This window comes from Oryctolagus cuniculus, chromosome 19 (genome assembly GCF_964237555.1).
Source record: "Oryctolagus cuniculus chromosome 19, mOryCun1.1, whole genome shotgun sequence".
Classification (NCBI taxonomy): Eukaryota; Metazoa; Chordata; class Mammalia; order Lagomorpha; family Leporidae; genus Oryctolagus; species Oryctolagus cuniculus.
The window spans coordinates 53,271,401-53,294,603 of NC_091450.1; the positions used below are offsets into that span (position 1 = coordinate 53,271,401).

The 23,203-nt window shown below is 62.9% G+C and overlaps 1 protein-coding gene across 1 annotated transcript in view; it reads left to right on the top strand.

Annotated features, from left to right (window-relative positions):
* Positions 1 to 779: 779 nt before the first annotated feature.
* Positions 780 to 23,203, top strand: part of LOC127489769 (nuclear factor 1 C-type-like) — a 43,314-nt gene continuing 20,890 nt past the window's right edge. Inside the window, exons 1-2 of the mRNA XM_070064687.1 lie at positions 780 to 1,001; positions 1,152 to 1,336. Of these exons, the coding sequence (XP_069920788.1) occupies positions 905 to 1,001; positions 1,152 to 1,336 (282 nt within the window). The 5' untranslated portion in view covers positions 780 to 904. The remainder of the gene's footprint in view (positions 1,002 to 1,151; positions 1,337 to 23,203) is intronic.

Below are 23,203 nucleotides of genomic sequence, written 5' to 3' on the forward strand. Positions count from 1 at the left end.
GGGAGTTGGTCCCGGCCCCCTGGCCATCCCACCCAGGCCTCCAGGACCCTAGCCTCGCTCCCCCAGCAGTTCCAGGAAGGTTCAGAGGAGCCATTTCCTGCCACTCCCCTTGGTCAACTCTGAGGACCTCAGGCTGGCTCCCTTCCGCAGCCCCCCCGCCCCGCCCCCGCCCCGCCCTCCTCGCCCCCACCCCCCAGCTCCCCCCAGCCCTGGTCTGGTCCCATGGGTTCCTGGCGTTGCTTCCACTCGGGGGAACTCTGCTGGGAGAGCCTGTGAGCGAGCGTCTGCACACATACATGCACACGCACGCACACGGGTACACACACACGCACAGGTGCACAGGCATACGAGGGTGAACACACACGGATGCACACGGGTGCACACAGGTACACGCACGCACACACGGATGCACACACAGGTGCACGCGCGCAGTCTGCAGGGCCAGCCCAGCTTCCTCTCCCCTAGGTTCCCCCCTCCAGGGAACCCCAGACCCCCGGGCGGTGGCACCTGGTGGGCCGTGGGACCCCGGGAATGGCTCAGCCCTTAGCCCTGGGGCGGAGACGTCCCAGTGACGCCCCTCCCAGCGGAGGGCAGTGTGGGGGGCGGCGGGCCGGCCCCTGCCTGGGGAGGGGGAGGCGGCCAAGCACGGAAGGGACTATGCAAGACGGGCTTGGGGCACAGACCCTGGGGCCCCACAGGGCGGGTCGGGGGCGGTTTCTGGCTGGAGTTGCCGCGCCCTCGGGGAGACCCGCGGGGGGCGGAGCTCCCAGCTGAGGCCGGCGGCTGGGGAGTGAGCAGCGGACGCGCGAGGGTGCGTTCACGCCGGCCGGGGCCTGGGGCTCCTCGCGGCTCAGCGGCGTCCCCGTCCCGCGCAGGCATCTCCTCGCCCTTCAAAAAGACAGAGATGGACAAGTCGCCATTCAACAGCCCCTCGCCGCAGGACTCGCCGCGCCTGCCCAGATTCACGCAGCACCACTGGCCCGTGATGGCCCTGCACAGAGGTGAGCGCGGGGAGGGGCGGGGGCGGGGCGGGGGCCAGGGGCAGAGCGCGCACACACAGGAGGGGGCCCAGGGCCAGGGGCTTGGAGAGAGCGCACACACAGGCGCGGGGCGCTGGGCCCAAGCCCCACGCTGACCGCCCCGCCGCATAGGCATCGTCCGGAGTCCGCACCCGTCCTCCGCCCTGCACTTCCCCACCACATCCATTCTGCAGCAGAGGGCGTCCACCTACTTCCCGCACACGGCCATCTGCTACCCGCCGCATCTCAACCCTCAGGACCCGCTCAAAGATCTCATGTCACTGGCCTGCGACCCGGCCAGCCGGCAGCCTGGTCTGGTGAGTGCGGGGTGGCCTACGGGCGGAGGAGGGGGCGCGGCGACGCTGGCAGGGGTCCGAGGGTGGAGGAGGGGGCGCGGCGCCGCGGACAGGGTTCCGGGGGCAGCCGCAGATTCCTCCTCCTGGTCTCCTGCCAGGCCCCCGCAGCGATGCGCGTCCTGCCCTCGGGGTTTCGCATTTGGGAGCGGCAGGCGAGGTGGCACCTCGTGAACAGACAGGGAGGCGGGGTGCAGGGGTCCCAGCCCCCTGGACCTCCAGCCGGTCTCGGGCCTGCCCAACCCCCGTAGCCCTGCCGGCGCCTTGGTCCCTCCGCGGCCGCCCCCCACCCCCGCTCAGCCCGGGCACCCAGTGCTCTTCCCTTCCCGGAAGGCTCTGGCCCCAGTCTAGCGGAAGGGGCGGCGCGCGTGTCCACTCCTTCCTCCCCCTCCCCCCGCACATACCAAGCTCCTTCCCGGCCCCCCCCCCCCGCTCCCCGCCCGCTAGGGGGAGCCGCCTCCCAGGAAGCCGGTGGGAATCAGGGCTCCCCTGCAGGACCCGCGGTTTGCCCTCCAGAGAGCCCAGGGCCACGTGGTCAGGGCCAGAGGGGCGGGGGGGGGAGGGCAGCACCCGGGGCTCAGGGGTCTCAGGCCCCAGGTGTCCGTGGGCTTCGGGAACGAGGATCCGGACTTCACAGCTGTGGGGACTTAGGGGGACGGAGCCCCAGGCTGGCCCACTCCATTCTGGGTGTTTTTAGGATACATTTATGATTTATCTGAAAGGCAGAGCTGGGGGCGGGGGGGGGAGGAGAGAAGAGAGAGAGAGAGAGAGGTAGGGGTGTTCCGTCCACTGGGTCACTCCCAGAATGGCTGGGGCAGGGCCAGGCCAGAGCCAGGAGCTCCATCCGTGGCTCCCACGCAGGTGCAGGGGCCCAGGCACCTGGGCCATTAGCCAGGGACCCGGATGGGAAGTGGAGCGGCCGGGACTCGAACCAGCACTCCGTGGGTGCTGGCATTGTGCACAGTCCGCCATGGGCCACATCTCGCAGTGCAAGGGAGGGTTCCGCCTGGCCCTGGAAGCCCCCTACCCCCTTCTATACTTTTCCAGCTGAGAACCCTGGATCACAGCTTGGTGACCTCTGTCAGCCCTGCCCCGCCCCCTCTCACGCCCAGGCCAGGAACCAGCTTCCCTTGAACTGCCAGGAAGCTGGCCCCAGATTCAAATCTTGCCTCAGCCAGCTTGAAGGCCCAGGCTTATCTCGCCCACTCACCTGTGAGGTGGGGGAGGGCAACTGTGTCCTGAGAAGACTCCCCTGGGGGTGAACTGGGCCATGCCCAGGGCCTGGCATACAGTAGGCACTTAATAGATGTGGACAGCACGTAGATCCCCTCCCTGGAAGCCACACGGGGCTCTGACCACAAACCCAGGCTCCTGCCCCCAGGCCTGGCCAGGCCCCTGCTCCCCTCCCCCTCTGCAGCCCCTGACCAAGTGCCCTGGGCATGATTAGAGTGAGGGAGTGAGGCCTGCAGACCTGCAGCTGTCCTGCCTTGCCCCACGCAGCAGTTTGGAAGTTACCAAATGCCTTCGGTGACAGGCGGCCCCCAGGACCGCGGGGTGCGGGGTGCCACGGGAGTGCGTGCAGAGGGCCGGCTGTGTGACCCCAGGCAGCGGACACCCTCTCTGGACCTGGCCGGCCCCTCGCTAATGGGCTCTTGGTCTCTCTCCTCCCTGCAGCCTACTCTGCAACCAACATGTTCCCTGCAAACCGTTCCTTTGGGATTAGGACCAAGGGATCCTGTGGGCAGCTTTTAGGTACAGGTAGGGGCCGAGAGGCCGCCGGAGGGGAGCAGGGAGCCAGGCAGAGGGGCCGGCCTGGCCTGGGGGGCACACGGAGAGGAGAGGGGAGCCTGCCCGCCTCTGCTGCCAGCCACAGCCCGGGCTCCGGGGTCCTCCAGCGAGCCTGGGCTGCCTTCTCCTGGGCTCCCCCTCCTGCCTCCTGCCCAACATCTGTCCAGATGGGGAGAGGCCCAGAGAGGCCGGGGACCTGCCCAGGGTCACACAGCCGTCGGCTGGAACTTGCCTCACCCCCACCCTGTGCCCCAGACCCAAGGCCTGGGGGGAGACCCTGCTCCGGGGAGGGGCTCAGAGCAGGGAGGTGAGTGACCCCAGGGCCCACGTGTCCCCCAACCTGCCCGCCTTCGGGGACCCTGGGCCTGAGACAGTAGGAGGGGCCCCAGAGCCCCAGCCCCCCACCGTGTTGTTGGGGAGGGGGTCTCAGATGCACAGATAAGCCAGCCCAGAAGCTCCAGGTCATGTGGGGGAGGTCCCCGAGGCCATGGCTGGACCCTGCTGCACCCCTCTGGGCCTCGGGCACAGGGTGGGGGCCAGCAGCTCCCACACCCAGGTCACTGGGAGCCGGGGCAGCACTGACCGGGCCCAGACCCCCTCCAGTGGGGGCTTTGAGCTCCTAATTGATTCAGAAACCAAAGCTAATAGGGCTCAGGCCTGGCCCTAACTCTTCCCCCGCCACCTGCCTGAGAGCAGAGGGAAACCACGCCAAGCAAGGCCCCAGCGAGGATGGGGTGGGGTGCCAGGGTGCAGAGAGAGGCGGGGAGGGGCCTCCCTGGCAGGGCTCACAGGGAGGGGGGTCCACAGCGGGTCAGGGTGCTGGGACAGGTTGTGACTGTTGGGAGGGGGTGTGAGGGCAGGTGCCGCCCGCTCCCTGCAGCCAGGGAGGGGGGAGGAAGCCAGAGCCCTGCTCTGGGCCCCCTCAGGGCTGATTCCAGCTCTGTCCGCACTTCCTCCCCCACTGGTGTTATTCCTGGCAGTGTGCCACTCAGCACCCCACCCGCCCCCAAGCCTCCTCCTCTGCAGCCCCTCCCCCAATCAATACCCATTGACCTCCACCCCCACCCCCAGCACGTGCCTAGCCCTCTGAGCTGGGCTCACCTGGACACCCCAGCCCCCAGCCACCCGCCGGCCCCGGGATCACCCCAAGGAAGGCCATGGTCATATGCCAGAAGCCACGTGGAGGCAGAGGCTGTCCACTGGAGAGGGTCATGCCCAGAGCCTGACTGGTTGCCAATGGAAACCAGACATGAGGTAGTTGCCAAGATTAACTTGAACATGGCTGGAGGTGGGCAGCTGCGAGCTCAGGTGCCACTTCCTTGGGATGGCTCAGTGGCTGCCATGTTGCCTGGTTCCCGGGGACACCAGTGATAAATGTCAGGGGTGGGTGACAGCTCAAGCCCCCCGGCAGATCTGGGGTCTAGGGAGAGGGACCCAAGATGCCCCCAGCTGGCCCTGGAGTCAGGAGATAGGCCTGAGCAAACACCTGCAAGTCCTGGCATCTAGGGAGATGGGCCCGAGCCACACCCCCCAGCCCTGGAGAAGAAGGAGACAGGCCCAAACTCCATGGCCGGCCCTGGGGTCTAGGGAGACAGGCCCGAGCTGCTCTCAGATAGCCCTGGGGTCAAGAGACAGGCCTATGGCACTGTGGCTCAATGGGCTGATCCTCTGCCTTTGGTGCCTGCACCCCAGGTTCTAGTCCCGGTCGGGGTGCTGGATTCTGTCCTGGTTGCTCCTCTTCCAGTCCAGCTCCCTGCTGTGGCCCAGGAGTGCAGTGGAGGATGGCCCAAGTCCTTGGGCCCTGCACCTGCAAGGGAGACCAGGAGAAACACCTGGCTCCTGGCTACGGATCAGCATGGTGTGCCGGCAGCAGTGCGCTGGCCACAGTGGCCACTGGGAGGTGAACCAACAGAAAAAGGAAGACCTTTCTCTCTGTCTGTCTTTCACTGTCCACTCTGCCTGTCAAAAAGAGAGAGAGAGAGAGAGAGAGAGAGAGAGAGAGAGACAGGCCTGAGACCCCACTGGCCAACCCTGGAGTCTAGGGAGATAGGCCCGGACTGCCCCCAGCCGCCCCTGGAGTCGAGACACGGGCCCAGGCTGCCCCCAGCCAGCCCTGAGATCTAGAGTGATGGGCCCAAGCTTCCCCCAAACGACCCTGGGATCTAGAGAGTCGGGCTCGGACCGCCCCCCACCCCAGCCCTGGAGAAGAGGGAGACAGGCCCAATCTGCCCTTGGCCAGCCCTGGGGTCTAGGGATACAGGCCTGAGCTGCCCCCAGACAGCTTTGGAGACAAGACACAGCCCCTAACTGCCCCCGGCTGGCCCTGGGGTCTAGGGAGATGGGACTGGGCTGCCCCTAGCCAGCCCTGGGGTCTAGGACATGGGACCGGGCCACCCCCACCCCTGGCCCTGGAGAAGAGGGAGACAGGACTGAGCAGCCTCTGGCCGGCCATGGGGTCTAGGGAGATGGGCCTGAGCTGCCTCCAGCCAGCCTTGTGATCTAGGGAGATGGGCCCGGGCTGCCCCCACCCCCCCAGCCCTGGAGAAGAGGGAGACTGGCCCGAGCTACCCCTGGCTGGCCCTGGGGTCTAGGGAGACAGGCCTGAGCTGCCCCTGGCCAGCCCTGGGGTCAAGACATGGGCCCAAGCTGCCCCCAGCCAGCCCTGGAGAAGAGGGAGACAGGCCTGAGCTGCCCCGAGCCAGCCCTGGGGTCTAGGGAGATGGGCCTGGGCTGCCCCCACCCCCCCCAGCCCTGGAGAAGAGGGAGACTGGCCCGAGCTACCCCTGGCTGGCCCTGGGGTCTAGGGAGACAGGCCTGAGCTGCCCCCTGCCAGCCCTGCAGTCTAGGGAGATGGCCCAGGCTGTCCCCCACCCCAGCCCTGGAGAAGAGGGAGACAGTCCCAAGCTGCCCCCTGCTGGCCCTGGGGTCTAGGGAGACTGGCCCAAGCTGCCCCTGGCCAGACCTGGGGATGAGACATGAGCCTGAGCTGCCCCCAGCCAGCCCCTGGGGTCGAAGGAGACAGGCCTGAGCCACACCCCTGGCCAACCCTAGGGTCTAGGGAGACGGGCCTGAGCTGCCCCCAGCCAGCCCTGGGGTCAAGACACGGGTCCAAGCTGCCCCTGGCCTGCCCTGGAGTCAGGATACGGACCCGTGCCACTCCCAGCCATCCCTGGGTTCAAGACACAGGTCTGAGCTGCCCCCGGGCAGCCCTGGGGTCTAGGGAGACAGGCCCAAGCTGCCCCTGGCCGGCCCTGGGGTCTAGGGAGATGGGTCAGGGCCGCCCACCCCCTGGCCCTGGAGAAGAGGGAGACAGGCCCAAGCTACCCCTGGCTGGCCTTGGGGTCTAGGGAGACTGGCCTGAGCTGCCCCCGGCCAGCCCTGGGGTCTAGGGAGATGGGCCCCAGCTGCCCACCCTCCAGCCCTGGAGAAGAGGGCGAAAGGCTGCCTCTGGCTGGCCCTGGGGTCTAGGGAGACTGACCCGAGCTGCCTCGGACAACCCTGGGGTCTAGGGAGAGGGGCCCGGGCCACACCCTCCCCCAGCCCTGGAGAAGAGGAGAAAAGCCAATGCTGCCCCCGGCTGGCCCTGGGGTCGAGGGAAATGGGCCCAGGCCACCCCCCCACCCTGCTAGCCCTGGGGTCGTGACAGACATGAGTTGCCCCCGGCCAGCCCTGGGGTCTAGGGAGATGAGCACGAGCTACCCCTGGCCAGCTTTGCGGTCTAGGGAGCCGGGTCTGGGCCAACCCCCTGGCCCTGGAGAAGAGGGAGACAGGCCCAACCTGCCCCTAGCAGGTGCTGGGCTCTAGGGAGACTGGCCCGAGCAGTCCCCAACCAGCCCTGGAGTCGAGACCTGGGCTCAAGCTGCCCCTGGCTGGCCCTGGGGTCTAGGGATATGGGCCTGAACTGCCCCCAGCCAGCCCTTGAGTCTATGGAGTTGGGCCTGAGCCAACCCCCCCCCCCCCCCGCCTCCGCCCTGGAGTAGAGGGAGACAGCCCCAAGCTCCCTGGCTGGCCCTGGGGTCAGGAGAAAGGCCTAAGCCCCCCACAGGCCAGCCCAGGGGTCTAGGGAGATGTGCCCGGGCTAACCCCCCCAGCCCTGGAGAAGAGGGAGACAGGCCCAGGCTCCCTGGCCAGCTCTGGGGTCTAGGGAGTCGGGCCCAAGCTGACCCCGGCCAGCCCTGGGGTCAGGAGTCAAGCCTAAGCCCCTCAGTGTGCAGCCCTGGAGTGTAGGGACTTTGGACCAAGCTGCCCCTGGCGGTCCTGGGGTCTAGGGAGACAGGCCTGGGCTGCTTCCCTGTCCCAGCCCTGGAGAAGAGGGAGACAGGCCCTGGGGTCTAGGGAGACAGGCCCGAGCTGCCCCTTGCCAGCCCTGGGGTCAGGAGACAGGCCTAGGTCCCCCACTTGCCAGCCCATGAGTCTAGGGAGACAGGCCAGAGCTGCCTCTGGTCAGCCCTGGAGTCGAGACAGGGTCCCAAGCTGCCTCTGGCTTGGCCCTGGGGTCTGGGGAGAGGGGCCTGAGCTTCCCCCAGGTCTCCTGTGCCCCTGCTGGGCAGCCCCAGGCTCATCAGCTCCTCTGTGATATCAGGCTAAGTGATCCGCCCTCCTCAGGGCTTGTTACTAACTATTGTGAACTGTAAACAGGATATATTCAATGAAAACCACATCTCATTATGAGCTACAACAAGTATTGATAACTGAAATCTAAGAGATTCTCTTAATACCAGCGAAAAGCTCAACTCATGTTGCTTTCTGAAGTATAGCAGTGAGACTGAGAGTCAGCTTCTCAGAGACAAAAAAACCATGGAGCAACAGACTGAAGGTGAAGAAAGCACTAGAGGAACCTAGAAGTGTACAAGCAAGAGTAAACTTTACCAAGGAAGGCAAAATAGCAGTGAACTTCAAAAATTTTGTGTAGAACTGGTAATAAAAATAGTTATTTTGCTGTAGCTTTGGAATTCATGTACATTTTTTCAAAATATGCGTTTTCCATCAATTTTTTGAAGACCTTTCTTGTACATATGTTTATGTACCAAATAAAGTGCAGTGGGGCAAGGTGTTGGGTCTCCCAGTTAAACAGGCCAGTAAAGATGCCCACATTCCACACCAGAGTATGTGGATTCAATACCCACCTACAGCTTTTGATTCTTGCTTCCTAGTAATGCAGACCCTGTGAGGCACAGGTTATGGTTCAAGTAATTGAGTTCCTGCAACACATATGGGGACTTGGACTAGGCTTTCAGATCCTGGCTTTGGCTTGGCACAACCCCAATCACTGTAGTCATTTAAAGTGCTTACCAGATTGGGAGCTCTCTTTCTCTCTTTCTCTATCTCTATCGGATGATCTGCCATCTATCTATATATCTATCTACATATCTATCTATCTATCAAATCTATATCTGTTTCATTGTCTTGCTTACTCTCAGACAATAAATGAATCTTAAAAAAATACCTTGGCAAGAAATTTGTATGAAAATGATTCTTAAAAGAGTTTTGCTTTTGGCAGAAGAAAAACAATCTAAGATAAAAGCAAAGCAATATAAGCAGGAATGATAAACAACAGAAGGATTAAATGAAGGGGTAAATCTAAGTTATTGACTTTAGAAAGCAATCACATGGATACCTTACTTGTTCAAAATGTGTATAATTTAAATTCTGATAATGGAAAAAAGATGAAAGTGAAACAATTACAGTAAATATGATTCTAGTGTTGTGAAAAGTAGTAAATTTGAAATACTGATGATAAGTCAGCAGTAAATCTGACAATTGCTAGGGTAACCACAAAAATAATTAAGGAATACATAACCAACAAACCAATGGAGAGGAAATTAAGTAACAAACTATATAGATTCAAAATGAGGGAGAAGAGGAAACTACTAAAACCGGAAACAAAGTAAGATGCTAAATTCAGGTAAAACATATCACAAAATTTTAAATGTAAATTAACTAAGTGATCCAGCTAGAAATCAAAATTTTCTTATTTAATGGAAAACCAGTTAATTATTTGCTATTTAGGATACAATCCTTAAATGTTTAAGAGTAAAAATGTTGAAAATATACCTACACATTTTGAATAGAAGACTCTCTTGAGATCTGACAAGACAGACTTTCATGCAGGAACTATTACTAGATATATTCAGAGAGATTTCATAATGATATAGTTATCAATTCAGTGGGAAGATATAGAATTCTAAATTCTTATGTAGGTTAATATGGGAAGAGTTTTAGCACTTGTCTTTTTTTTTCTTAAAATTTTAAGCTTTTTATTTAGTGAGAGAAAGAACTTACCTTCAGAAACAGTAAAGATTCAGGTGAAAACAACAAAGAAAATTAAGAACATGCTCATAATTCATATTCATATGAATTGAACATGAGTTTTGCTGCACACAGAATCTTTCATAAAATAAACTTTATTAGGGTGAGCATAGTGGCACAGTAGGTTAAGTCAACACTTACAGTGCCCATGTCCCGTATCAAATGCTTAGTTTGAGTCCCTGCTACTCTTCTTTTCCAGCTTTTATGAGTGTGCCCAGGAGACACAGAAAATAGTCCAAGTCTTTGAGTTCCTGCCACCCTTGTGGAGTGAGTTCCTGGTTCCTGACTTTGGCCTAGCCTAGTCCCAGCTGTTGCAGGTATTTGGAGTGTGAACCAGCAGTTGGAAAATCTCTCTCTCCCTTTTTCTCTCAATGTTGCTTTTGATCTGCAATACAAAGAAATAAATTCAATTTTAAAAAGATACACTTGATCAGCAGCCACTTCCCCTCCCAGGTGTAGGTTAGGCTTGACTAACTTGTGTTGACTAAGGAGAGCCATGTGAGGAAGAAGTTGAAAGGGATAGGTTTTGTGTTACCATGTTCCCTTTTCCTTGTGCTATCATGGGACAGGATTCTACTATTCTTGCTTGGCACGTCTGGGTAACAAAGATAGTATGACTTCTGTGAGCAGAGTCCCCTGCCACAAATGATGGACCTGTACAGTGAGTAAACCAGCAATCTGTTACTATAAAACCCTGCGAGTCACAGTGTTAACCTAGCCTTCCCACCTTGACCTCGTCAACTCTCCCTCCATCCCCTACCCCATGGCCACTGTCCAGCTTATGTTTTATTCACATTCACATTTTATTCAGATTCATGATAGAAGGAGGAAACCATATTAGATGATTTATATTTTCAAGATTTATTTATTTATTTATTTACTTAAAAGTCAGAGTTATAGAGAGGCAGAGGCAGAGGCAGAGGCAGCGGCAGAGAAAGAGAAAGAGAAAGAGAGAGAGAGGTCTTCCATCTTCTGGTTCACTTCCCAGATGAACACAATAGCTGGAGCTGTGCTGATCCAAAGCCAGAAACCAGGAGCTTCTTCTGGGTCTCCCATGGGAGTTCAGGAGCCCAAGGACTTGGGCCATCTTCTACTTCTTTCCCAGGCCATAGCAGAGATCTGGATCAGAAGTGGAGCACCCAGGACTCAAACCAGCACCCGTATGGGATGCCAGTACTGCAGGTGATGTGTTTACCTGCTACATCACAGTGCTGGCCACAAGATTATATACTTTTATGAATGCTATAAGCAACTAGCACTGAAAGAAATTATAAAAAGGAGATTTAATAGGTAACACTTGTATAGAAACTACTTAGTGAATCTGTTTCTAAATAATTCAGGAGCATATTGTTATGATCTGTTTTCATAGGTTAATATTAAATAGAAATTTATTTTTAGATACATCCATCAGGAATGTCATATGTGCATACATCTGTATGTTCTCTAAATGGTTGAGAGCGAAATAAAATAATTGCTTGCATCTGAATCGATAGATTTGGTGAATAGTGATAGATTTTAAGAGGGATATAATTTTTTCTAGTTGAAAATTGCTCTTCTCACACTTGGTAGGAAGACAGGATGTGAATGGCTGGCAGTGAGGCAAGATTGTTGCAGATTCTCTATCTTAGGAGAGTAGTGGGCTGGAGGGCTGGGGGGAAGAGGGTAGAGCTCATTAACGCGGTAGGGTGGGAGGAAATTAAAATCAGCTGTGGGTCAGAACAACTTTAAGAAGCAGGAGAATTGTGGCAGTGACTGCATGGAGTTCCTGATGAACAGATTGCAGAGTGAAGCAGTGCAGCCTGAACAGGCTGTATTTGCATGGGCGTTCATTGAGGCCTTCAGTATGGGGCGTCAGAGCAGGTAAAAGGAAAAAGGGCAAGGAGGGGAGCAAGGCCCAGGACTTGGAGGGCGAGGAGGGGAGCGGGCTTCGGACCTGGAGGTCATGAGTAGAGCAGGGCCCAGGCCCTGGAGACTGAGGAGGGGAGCAGAGTCTGCCCCTGGAGGGCAAGGAGGGGAGTGGGCCCAGGCTCTAGAGGGCCAGAGGGGAGTGGGGTTTTGCCCGGAGAATGAGGAGCAGAGCTGAGTCCGGCTCTGGAGGGGGAGGATGGGAGCTGGGCCCAGTGCCTGGAGGACAAGGAGGGCAGTGGGGTCTGGCCCTGGAAGGCGATGAAGGGAGCTGGACCCAGACCCTGGAAGGTGAGGAGGGGAGCAGGGCCAGGCCCTGAAGGGCGAGTAGTGCAGCAGAGCTTGGCAAGAGGGCGAGGAGTGGAGCAGGACCCAGGCCCTGGAGGGCGAGCAAAGGACCATGGCACAGGCCCTGGAGGGCTAGAAAGGAAGCGGGGCCCACTCCCTGGAGGGCAAAGAGGGGAGCAGGGCCCAGCCCTGGAGGGCAGTGAGGGGAGCACAGCACAGGCCCTGGAGAGTAAGGAGGGGAGTGGGGCCCAGGCTCTGGATAGCGAGGAAGGGAGCGGGGTCCAGCCCTGGAGGGTGATGACATGAGCGGGGCCCATTCCCTGGATGGCAAGAAGGGGAGTGGGGCCAAGCCCCTTGAGAGCGAGCAGAGGAGCAAGGCCCAGGCCCTGAAGTGTGAGGAGGGGAGCGGGGTCCGGACCTGGAGGGCTGTGAGGGGAGCATCCTCCAGCCCTGGAAGGCAGCAAGCTGAGCTGGGCCCAGGCCCTGGAGGGCGAGGAGGCCTGCACCTTAGGTGAGCATTTTCTGGCCCTGGAAGGCAAGGAGGGGAGCGGGGCCCAGTCCCTTTAGGGCAAGCAGAGGAGCAGGGCCAAGGCCCTTTAGGGCAAGGAGGGGAGCTGGGTTTGGCCCTGGAAGGAGCTGAGGGGAGCAGGGCCCAGGCCCTGGTGAGTGAGGAGGGGAGCTATCAGGCCCAAATAACAAGATGGAGGCCCAGTCTAAAATAGGTGAACCGTGATCCAGGCTCAGATCTCTCACCTCAAGGGCCGGGCCTGGCTCACCTGTTGCCTTCCAGGACCTGGGCCCTGTTCCCCATGCTGCACTCCAGGGCAGGACCCCGCTCCCCTCCTCGCCCTCCAGGGCAGGACCCCGCTCCCCTCCTCGCCCTCCAGGGCCCCTTGCTGCCCTCCAGTGCAGGACCCTGCTTCCCTCTATGCCTTCCATTGCCCTGCCCTGCTCCCCTCGCCGAGTTCCAGGGGCTTACCTTTCTCACTTCCTTGCCCACCAGGGCCTGGGCTGTTCTCTTGCTGCCCACCAGGGCCATGCCCCGCTCCCTTCCTCGCCCTCCAGGACTATGCCCTATTGCCCTCCTCACCACCTCCGCCTACAGGGCCTAGGACCTGATCCCCTCCCAGTGCTCCAGAGCCAGGCCTTGCCCCCTCTTTGCCCTCCAGGGCCGGCCCCCCCTCCCGAATCACCCTCAAGGACCAGGCCCAGCTCCCTTCCTCACAGTCCTGGGCCAGGCCCCCATCCTCTCCTTGCCCTCACGGGCCACTGAGTTCCCTTCGTCACCCTCCAGGGCCTGGTCCCCATCCTCACCTTGCCCTAAAAAGCCAGGTCATGCTCCCCTCAACGCCCTCAAGGGCTGGGCCCAGCACCACTCCTCATCCCACAGGGTCAGGCCTTGCTCCCATCCTTGCCCTCCAGGGCCTAGGCACACCACCCGCATCACCCTCCAAGGCCTGACACTGCTCACCTCCATGCATTCCATGGTCTGGGCCCCGATACCTTCACTGCCTTCCAGGGGCTAGAACTGTTCCCCTCCTTGCCCTCCAGGACCTGACCCCACTCCCCTCCTCACCCTCCAGGAACTGTCTCCGCTCCCCTCCTCGCCCTCCACATCCGCACCCTCCATGGCCTGGCCCCCATTCCTTCCTAGCCCTCCAGAGCCTGGGCCAAGTTCCCTCCTCGCCCTCCAGGGTTGGGCCCTGCTCCCAACCTTGCCCTCGAAGTCTGGGCCCAGCTCCCCTCCTCACCCTCCAGGCCCTAACCCAGGTCCCCTCCATGCCCTCCAAACCAGGCCCCGCTCCCCTCCTCGCCCTCCATGGCCTGGGCCCATCTCCCCTCCTAGGCCTTCAGGGCTGGGTCCTGCTCCCCTCCTCACAGTCCAGTGCTGGGCCCCACTCTCCTCAGGAACGGCCATCACTACCCTCCAGGTCATGGGCCCCACTCCCCTCCTCACCCTCTAGGTCAGGCCTTGCTCCCATCCTCGCCCTCCAGGGCCTGAGTCTCACTCTCCTCACTACCTTCCAGGGCTAGGGTCCACTCCCCTCAGGAAGAGCATCACTGCCCTCCAGGGCATGAGCCCCGCTCCCCACCTTGCCCTCCAGAGCCGGACCCTGCTTCCCCCGCCACCCTCCAGAGCCGGACCCTGCTTCCCTCGCCACCCTCCAGTGCAGGACCCTGCTTCCCTCCTTGCCCTCCAGGACCTGGGTCCCGCTCCCCTCACTGCCTTCCAGGGCCTCACCCCATTCCCCTTGCCAGCCTCCAGGGCCTGCCCCCGCTCCCCTCACTGCCTTCCAGGGGCTGGCCCTGCTCCCCTTGCAAGCCTCCAGGGCCTGACCAAGCTCCCCTCCTTCCTATCCAGGACCTGAGATCCGCTCCCCTCACTGCTTTCCAGGGCCTGGCCCCGTTCGATTTGCCAGCCTCCAGGGCCTGTCCCCTCACCCCTCCTCACCCTCCAGTTTCTGACAACACTCCCCTCCTCGCCCTTCAGGACCTGACCCTGCTCCCCTCCTCACCTCCAGGCCTAGGCCCTGCTGCCCTCCTCACCCTCCAGGGCCAGGCCCTTCTCCCCTCAGGAACGGCCATCACCGCCCTCCAGGTCATGGGCCCCACTCCCCTCCTCAACCTCCAGGGCCAGGCCCTGATCTCTTCCTTGACCTCCAGAGCCGGGTGAACTCATCACCCTACAGGGTCAGGCCTTTCTCCCATCCTTGCCCTCCAGGGCCTGGGACCCGCTCCCCTCCTTGCCCTCTTGGGACTGGGCCCTGCTCCCCCCCCCTCACCCTCCAGGGCCTGGGTCTCACTCCCCGCACTGCCTTCCAGGCTAGGTCCCACTCCCCTCAGGAAGGGCATCATTAAGCTTAAGGGTGTGGGCCTTGCTTCCCACCTCACCCTCCAGGGGCAGGCTACACTCCTTTTGCCACTTTCAAGTGCCGGACCCTGCTCCCCACTCCACCCTCAAGTATAGGACACTGCTCCCCTCCTTGCCCTCCAGGACCTGGGTCCCGCTCCCCTCACTGCCTTCCAGGGCCTGGCCCTGTTCCCCTCGCCACCCTCCAGGGCCAGAACCCACTCCCCTCCTCGGCCTCCAGGACCTGGGACCCCACTTCCCTCCTCACCCTCCAGGACCTGACCCCACTCCCTTCCTCGCCCTCCAGGGCTGGCCCTGCTCACATCCATGCCATCATCGGCCTGGGCCCCAGTTCCCCCACTGCTTTCCAGGACCTGGCCCTGTTCCCCTCTGTAGCCTCCAGGACCTGCCCCCACTCCCATCCTTGCCCTAGAGGGCCTGACCCCGTTCCCTTCCTCGCCTTCCAGGGCCTGGCCCTGCTCACATCCATGCCCTCCATGGCCTGGCCCCGTTTCTTCCTAGCCCTCCAGAGCCTGGGCCCAGTTCCCTCCTCGCCCTCCAGGACCGGAACCTTCTCCCCTCAGGAACAGCCAACCCTGGAGGGCCCAGGCCCTCCTCACCCTCCAGGGCCTGGGCCCCATCCCCTCCTTGCCCTAAGGGGCTGGGCCACACTCCCCTCAACTCCCTCTAGGATTGGGCCCAGCACCCTCCTCACCCTCCAGGGCCAGGTCATGCTCTCCTGCTCACTCTCCAGGGTCTATGCCTGCTCCCCTTGATGCCCACAGAGTCTGGCCTCGCTCCCCTCTCATATTCCATGGCCCAGCCCTGCTCCCCTCTTTGCCCTGCAGGGCCAGGCACTGCACCCCCCTTAAAATCCTAAGCTAGGCCCCCCTCCCCACCTCACCCTCCAGGGTCAGGCCCCACTCCCCTCAGGCATGGCCATCACTGCCCTCCAGGGCATGGGCTCTGCTCCCCTCCTCACCCTTCAGGGCCTGGCCCCATTCTCTCTCCACTTCCAGTTCATGGACTGTTCCACTTGCCACTAAGCAGGGCCTGACTCCGCTCCCCTCCTCGCCCTCCAAGTTCTGTCCCTGCTCCCCTCCTCACCCTCCAGGGTCAAGAACTACTCCCCTCAGGCATGGCCATCATGCCCTCCAGGATATGAGACCTGCTCCATTCCTTGCCTTGGAGGGTGAGGAAGGCAGCAGTGCCCAGGCCCTGGAAGGCAAGGAGGGGAGCAGCGCCTGGTCCATGAGGGCGATTAGGGGAGTGGGGGCCGGTCCTGGAGGACAAGGAGAGGGCAGGCCCTGGCCCTAGAGGGCAGCGAGGGGATCAGCTCCCAGGCCCTGAAGGAGTAGGGGAGTGGGGCCTGGCCCAGGATGGTGAGGAGGGGAGTAGGGCCAGGGCCAGGAGGGGAGCGGGGTGTGGCCCAGGTGGGCAGTAAGGCGAGCACGGCCCAGGCCCTGGAGGTGAGGAGAGGAGTAGGGTCCAGTCCTGGAGGGCGAGGAGGGAACCAGGCTCTGGAGAGCTAGGAAGGAACGGGGCCCAGGCCATGGAGGGCATGGATGTGAGAAGGGCCACATCCTGGAGAGCAAAGAGGCAAGCAGGGTCAGGCCCTGGAAGGCAGTGAGTGGATCGGGGCCCAGTCCATGGAGGGTATGTAGGTGAGCATGGCCAGGCCTTGGGGGTCAAGGAGAAGAGCGGGGTCAGGCCCTGGTGGGCAGTGAGGGGATTGGGGCCCAGTCCATGGAGGGTATGTAGGTGAGCATGGCCAGGCCTTGGGGGTCAAGGAGGGGAGCTGGGTCAGGCCCTGGTGGGCAGTAAGGGGAGTGGGGCCCAGGCCCTGAAGGCGTGGAAGGGAGCAGGGCCCAGCACTGGAGGGCTAGGAGGGGAGCAAGGCCCTTCCCTGGAAAGCAAGGAGGGTAGCAGGGTCCAGGCTCTAGAGGGCGAGGAGGGGAGCAGTGCCCGGCCCTCTGGGGAAAGGAGAGGAGTGGCATCCTGCACAGGAGAGAGGCGGGGGTGGTGTAGGGTCCTGCCCTGGAGGTTGGCAAGAGGAGCAGGCCTGCCCCTGGAGGTGAGGAGGGGAGTGGGGCCCATGCCCTGGAGGGCAGTGATGGCTGTAGAGAGAAGGGACTGGCCCTGGAGGTGAGGAGGGCAGTAGGGCCTAGGCCTGGAGGTGAGGAGGGGAGTAGGGTCTGTTCCAGGAGGGTGAGGGAACTGGGCCCAGGCTTTGGAGAGCTAGGAAGGAACAGGACCCAGGCCATGGAGGGCGTGGATGTGAGCAGGGCCAGGCAGTGGAACGAGGAGGGGAGCGGGTCAGGTCCTGGAGGGCCAGCAGGGCAGCGGGGTCAGTCCCTGGAGGGTGTCGAGGGGAACAGGGCCAGGCCCTGGAAGGAAGTGAGGGGATTGGGGCCCTCCAATGTGAGCAGTGCCAGGCCTTGGAGTGCGAGTAGGGGAGCGGGACCGGCCCTGGTTGGTGGCAAGGGGATCTGGGCCAGGCCCTGGAAGGCAGGGAGGGCAGCGGGGTCAGGCCCTGGAGGGCAGTGAGTGGATTGGAACAGGGCCATGCCGTGCAAGGAGGGAAGCGAGGTCAGGACCTGGAGCGTGCGGAGGGAATGAGGCCCAGGCCCTGGAGTGCATGGAGGTGAGCAGGGCTAGGCCCTGGAGGGTGAGGAGGGAATGGGACACAGGCCCTGGAGGGCAAGGAGGGGAGTGGGGCCCATGCCCTGGAGGGCAGTGATAGCCATGCCTGAGGGGAGGGGGGCCTGACCCTGGAGGGTGAGGAGGGGAGCAGGGCTGGGCCCTGGAGCCTGAGTAGCATAGCGAGGCCTGACCCTGATGGGCATCAAGGGGAGAAGGCCCAGGCCCTGGAGGGCAAGGAAGGCAGCAGGGTCAGGCCCTGGAAAGCAGTGAGGGGAGCGGAACCCATGTCCAAGAGGGAAGTGATGGTCATGACTGAGGGGAATGGGGCCTTGCCCTAGAAGGTGTAGAGGTATGCAGGGCAAGGCCATGGAGGGCTAGGAGGGCAGCAGGGTCCAGGTCCTAGAGGGCCAGGAGGGTAGCAGGGCGTGGCCCTGGAGGGCAAGGAGGGTAGTGCGGTCCTTCACTGGAGGGAGGCGGGGGTTGCAGGGCCCAGTGGGTGGCAAGGGGAGCTGGGCCCAGCCAGCCGTGGAGTACGGAGAGTGGAGCAGGGCCTGGCCCTGGAGGGCAAGGAGGGAAGTGGGGCCCGGCCCTCTTGGGCAAGGAAGGGAGCAGGGTCCTGTAATGGACCCTGGAGGGCGTGCAGGTGAGCGGGGGCTGGCCCTGGAGGGCAAGGAAGGCAGCAGGGTCAGGCCTTGGAGGGTGAATAGGGGAGCGGGGTCAGGCCCTGGTTGATGGCGAGGGGATCCAGACCAGGCCCTGGAGGGAGTGGAGGGGAGTGGGGTCAGGCCCTGGAGGGCATGGAAGGGAACTGGGTCAGGCCATGCAGGGCAGCGAGTGGAGCTGGAGTGGGGCAGGACCTGGAGGGCATGGAGTTGAGCAGAGCCAGGCCCTGGAGGGCAAGGAGGGAAATGGGGCACAGGCCCTGGAGGATGAGGAGGGAGGCAGGGCCCATGCCCTGGAGGGCAGTAATGGCAGTACCTGAGGGGAGTGGGGCCTGACCCTGGAAGGCAAGGAATGGAGTGGGGCCTAGCCCAGGATGGTAAGGAGGGGGGCAGGGCTGGGCCCTGGAGCCTGAGTAGAGGAGCGAGGCCTGACCATGGTGGGCATCAAGGGGAGCGGTCCCAGGCCCTGGAGGGTGAGGAGGGAAGCAGGGTCCGGTCCTGGTCGTGGGCAATAGGAGCAGGGGCCAGGCACTGGACGACTAGGAGGGGAGCAGGGACCAGCCTTGGTGGGCTGCAAGGGGAGTGGGGCCTGGCCCTGGAGGGTGAGGTGGGGAACAGGGCCTATGCCCTGAAGGGCAGTGTCGCCCTTCCTGAGGGGAGTGTGGCCAAGCCCAGGAGGGCAAGGAGAGAGTCGGGCCTGGCCCTGGAGGGTGAGGAGGGGAGCAAGGTGAGGCCCTGGAGGGAAGCAAGGGGAGCAGGGCAGGGCCATGGAGGGCAAGGAGGGGAGCAGGGCCAGGCCCTGGAGGGTGAGGAGGGGAGCAGGGACTGGCCCTTTAGGGTGAGGAGGGGAGAGGCCCTGGCTCTGGAGGGCAAGGTGGGGACCAGGGTCTTACACTGGAGGGTGGCAGGGGGAGCAGGGCCCGGCCCTTTTTGGCCGGAGTGGGGCCTGGCCCTGGAGGGTGAGGAGGGCAGTGGGGCTCAGGCCCTGGAGAGTAAGGAGGGAATGGGGCCCAGGCCCTGGAGGGCATGGAGGTGAGCAGGGTCAGGCCCTGGAGGGTGAGGCGGGAATGGGGCCCAGGCCCTGGAGGGCGAGGAGGGGACTAGGGCCTAGAGGGCAGTGATGGCCATGCCTGAGGGGAGTGGGGCCTGACCCTGGAGGGTGAGGAGGGTAGGGTGGCCTAGCCCGGATGGTAAGGAGGGGTGCTGTGCCTGGCCCTGAGGAAGGCAGCAGGGAAGGCCCTGGAGGGCGAGAAGGGGAGCAGGGTCAGGCCCTGGAAGGCAGTGAGGTGAGCAGGGCCCATGTCCAGGAGGGTAGTGATGGCCAAGACTGAGGGGAATGGGGCCTTACCCTAGAGGGCATGGAGTAATGCAGGGCAGGGCTATGGAGGGTTAAGAGGGGAGCAGGTTCCAGGCCCTAGAGGGCCAGGAGGTGAGCAGGGCTTGCCCTGGAGGGCAAGGAAGGGTGCAGAGTCCTGCACTGGAGGGAGGCTGGGGGAGCAGGGCCCTGGTGGGTAGCAAGGAGAGCTGGGCCCAGCCAGCTGTGGAGTGCAGAGAGTGGAGCAGGGCCTGGCCCTGGAGGTTGAGGAGGGAAGTGAGGCCTGGCCCTCCTGGGCAAGGAGGGGAGTGGGGTCCTGCACTTGAGGGTGGCAGGGGAGCAGAATCCTGCCATGGAAGGCGGCAAGATGAGCGGGCCTGGCCCTGGTGGGTGAGGAGGGGAGCAGGATCTGGCCCTGGAGGGTGGTGAGGGGAGTGGGGCAGGGCCATGGAAGGCAAGGAGGGGAGTGGGGCTAAGGCCCTTGAGGGCGATGAGGAGAGCAGGGATTGGCCCTGGAGGGTGAGGAGGGGAGCCGGTCTAGGCCCTAGAGGGTGAGTTGGGGAGCAAGGCGCAGCCCTGGAGGGCAAGGAAGGGACTGGGGTCCTGCACTGTAGGGTGGTGGGGGAGCAGGGCTCTGCCCTGGAGGCAGGCAAGAGGAGCGGGCCCGGCCTTGGAGGGCAAAGGGGGGAGCAGGGCCCATGTCCTGGATGGCAGTGATGGCCATGCCTGAGGATAATAGGGCCTGGCCCTAGAGGGTGAGGAGGGCACCAGACCCCAGGCCTTGGAGGGCAAGGAGAGGAACATGGTCCAGCCCTGGGGAACGAGGGAGGGAGCGGGGTCAGGCCCTAGAGGGTGGCGAGGGGAATAGGGCCAGTCCCTGGAAGGCAGTGAGGTGAGTGGGTCTTAGTCCATGGAGGGCATGGAGGTGAGTAGGGCCAGGCCTTTGTGGGCGAATAGGGGAGCAGGGTCAGACCCTGGTTGGTGGCGAGGATTTCTGGGTGAGGCCCTGGAAGGCAGTGAGGGGGGCGGGGTCAGGCCTGGAGAGTACGAACAGGAGTGGGGTCAAGCCCTGATGGGCAACGAATGGAGGGGACAGCACCATGGATGGCAAGCAGGGGAGCGGGGCCAGGCCCTGGAGGGCGAGGAGGGGAGCAGAGCCCATGCCCTGGAGGGCAGTGATGGCCGTGCCAGAGGGGAGTGGGGCCTGACCCTGGAGGGCGAGGAGGGGAGGGGGGCCTAGCCTGGGATGGTAGAAGGGATGCAGAGCTGGCCCTGGAGGGTGAGGAGGGGAGCAGGGCTGGGCCCTGGAGCCTGAGTAGCAGAGCGAGGCCCGACCCTGGTGGGCATCATGGGGAGTGGGCCCAGGTCCTGGAGGGCATACATGTGAGTGGGGCCTAGCCCTGGAGGGTGAGCAAGGCAGCAGGGTTGGCCCTGGAGTGCAAGGAGGACAGCAGGGTCAAACCCTGGAAGGCAGTGTGGGGAGCATGGCCCATGCCCAGGACGGAAGTGAGGGCCATGAGAGAGGGGAGTGGGGCCTTGCCCTAGAGGGCATGGAGGTATGCAGGGCAGAGCCATGGAGGGCTAGGAGGGGAGCAGGACCTGGCCCTGGTGGGCGGCACAGGGAGCGGGGCCCAGCTATCCATGGAGGGAGGAAAGTAGAGCAGGGCCTGGCCCTGGAGGGCAAGGAGGGGAGTGGGGTCCTGCACTTGAGGGCAGCGGGGGAGCAGGGCCCTGCTCTGGAGGGTGGCAAGATGAGCGGGCCTGGCCCTGGAGGGTGAGGAGGGGAGTGGGGCCCATGCCTTGGAGGGCAGTGATGGCCATGTCTGAAAGGGGCAGGGCCTGGCCCTGAGAGTGAGAATGGGAGCAGGGTCCAGCCTTGGAGGGCGGCATGAAGAGCGGGCCTGGACCTGGAGGGTGAAGTGGGGAGCGGGGCCCATGCTCGGGAGGGCCCGATGGCCACGCCTGAGGGGAACAGGGCCTGGCCCTGGAGGGTGAGGAGGGCACAAGGCCCCAGGCCTTGGAGGGCGAGGAGGCTAGGAAGGTCCGGACCTGGAGAAAGAGGAGGGGAGTGGGGTCAGGCCCTGGAGGTGAGGAGGGGAGCAGGGTCCAGCCCTCATAAACAGTCATCACTGCCCATCAGGACATGGACCCCGCTCCCCATGTTGCCCTCTAAGGGCCCAGCCTTGCTCCTCTTGCCGCCCTCCAGGGCTGGCCCCTGCTCAACCTGCCACCCTCCAGGGCCAGGCCCTGCTCCCCTCCTTGCCCTCCAGGGCCTGGGCCCGCTCACCTTGATGCCCACCATGGTCGGGCCTCGCTCTGCTACTCACGCTTCAGGGCCCAGCCTTGCTCCCCTCTTCGCCCTCCAGGGCCAGGCCCTGCAGCCCTCCTTACCATCCTGGGCTAGGCCCCACTCCATTCCTTGCCTTCCAGGGTCAGGCCCCATTCCCCTTGGGCACTGCCATCACTGTCCTCCAGGGCATGGGCCCTGCCTCCCTCCTCATCCTCCAGGGCCTGTGCCCATTTCCCTCCTCACCCTCCAGGGCCTGGCCCCATTCCCCTCCTCACCCTCCAGGGCCAGGCCCTGCTCCCCTCCTCACCCTCCAAAGCCTGGCCCCGCTCCCCTCCTTGCCTTCCATGGCCCTGCCCTGCTCCACTCGCTGCCCTACAGAGCCTGACCCCGCTCCACTCCAGGGCCTTACCCTGCTCCCCTCACTGCCTTCCAGGACCTGGCCCCATTCCCCTTGCCACACTCTAGGGCCTGACCCCTCTCCCCTCCTTGCCCTCCAGGGCTGGGCTCTCCTCTACTCCTTGCCCTCCAGGGCCAGGCCCCATTCCCCTCCTCACCCTCTAGGGATTGGACCCTGCTCTCCTTACCCTCCAGTGCCAGGCCCTGCTCCCCTCCTTGCCTTCCAGGGCATGGACCCTCCTCCCCTATATGCCTTCCAGGTCCAAGCCCTGTACCTCTTGCTGTCATCCAGGGCCAGGCCCTGCTCCCCCTGCCACCCTCTGGGGTCGTGCCCTGCTCCCCTCCTTGCGCTCCAGGGGCAGGCCCTGCTTACCTCCTCGCCTCAAGAGCCTGGGCCCTTCTCCCCTCCTCACCCTCCAGGGATTGGCCCTGATCCCCTCCTCACCCTCCATGGCCTGGGCCCAGCTCCCTTCCATGCCCTCCAGGGCCAGGCCCCGGTGCCCTCCTCGCCATCCAGGTCCAGGCCCAGCTCACCTCCTTGCCACCAGGGCTGGGCTTTGCTCACCTCCTAGCCCTGCATGGCCTTGCCCCACTCCGCTTGCTGCCCTCCAGAGCCTGACCCTGCTGCCTTCCTCACCCCCCAGGGCTGGGCTTTGCTCACCTCCTCGCCCTGCATGGCCTTGCCCCACTCCTCTCGCTGCCCTACTGGGCCTGACCCTGCTTTCCTCCATGCCCTCCAGGGCCTTATACTGCTCCACTCACTGCCTTCCATTTCCTTGCCTGGATCCCATTGCCACCAACCAGGGCCAGACCCCACTCCCCTCCTCACCCTCCAAGGCCTGGCCCTGCTCACCTCCATGCCCTCCATGGCCTGGGCCCTGATCTCCTCACTACCTTCCAGGGTCTGGCCCTGTTCCTGTTGCCCTCCAGGGCTTGACCCCGCTCCCCTCCTCGACCTCCAGGTCCAGGCCCCCCACTTCTCACTGCCCTCCAGGGGCAGGCCCTGCTCCCTTCCTCACCCTCCAGGGGTTGGCCTGATCCCCTCCTTGCCCTCCGTGGCCTGGGCCCAGCTCCCTTCCATGCCCTCCAGGGCCAGGCCCCGGTGCCCTCCTTGCCATCCAGGTCCAGGCCCAGCTTACCTCCTCACCCTCCAGGGCCAGGCCCTGCTCCCCTCCTCACCATCCTGGACCAGTCTCCCCTCCTTTCACCGCCCTCAGGGCCTGACCCTCTGGCTTCCTTGCCCTCCAGGGCCTGGGCCCAGCTCCCCTCCTCACCCTCTCAGGCTGGACCCTGATCCCCTTGTTGCCCTCCAGTGCAGGACCCCGCTTCCCTCCTCGCCCTCCAGGATCCGGCCCCACTCCCACACTCGCCCTCCAGGGCCTGG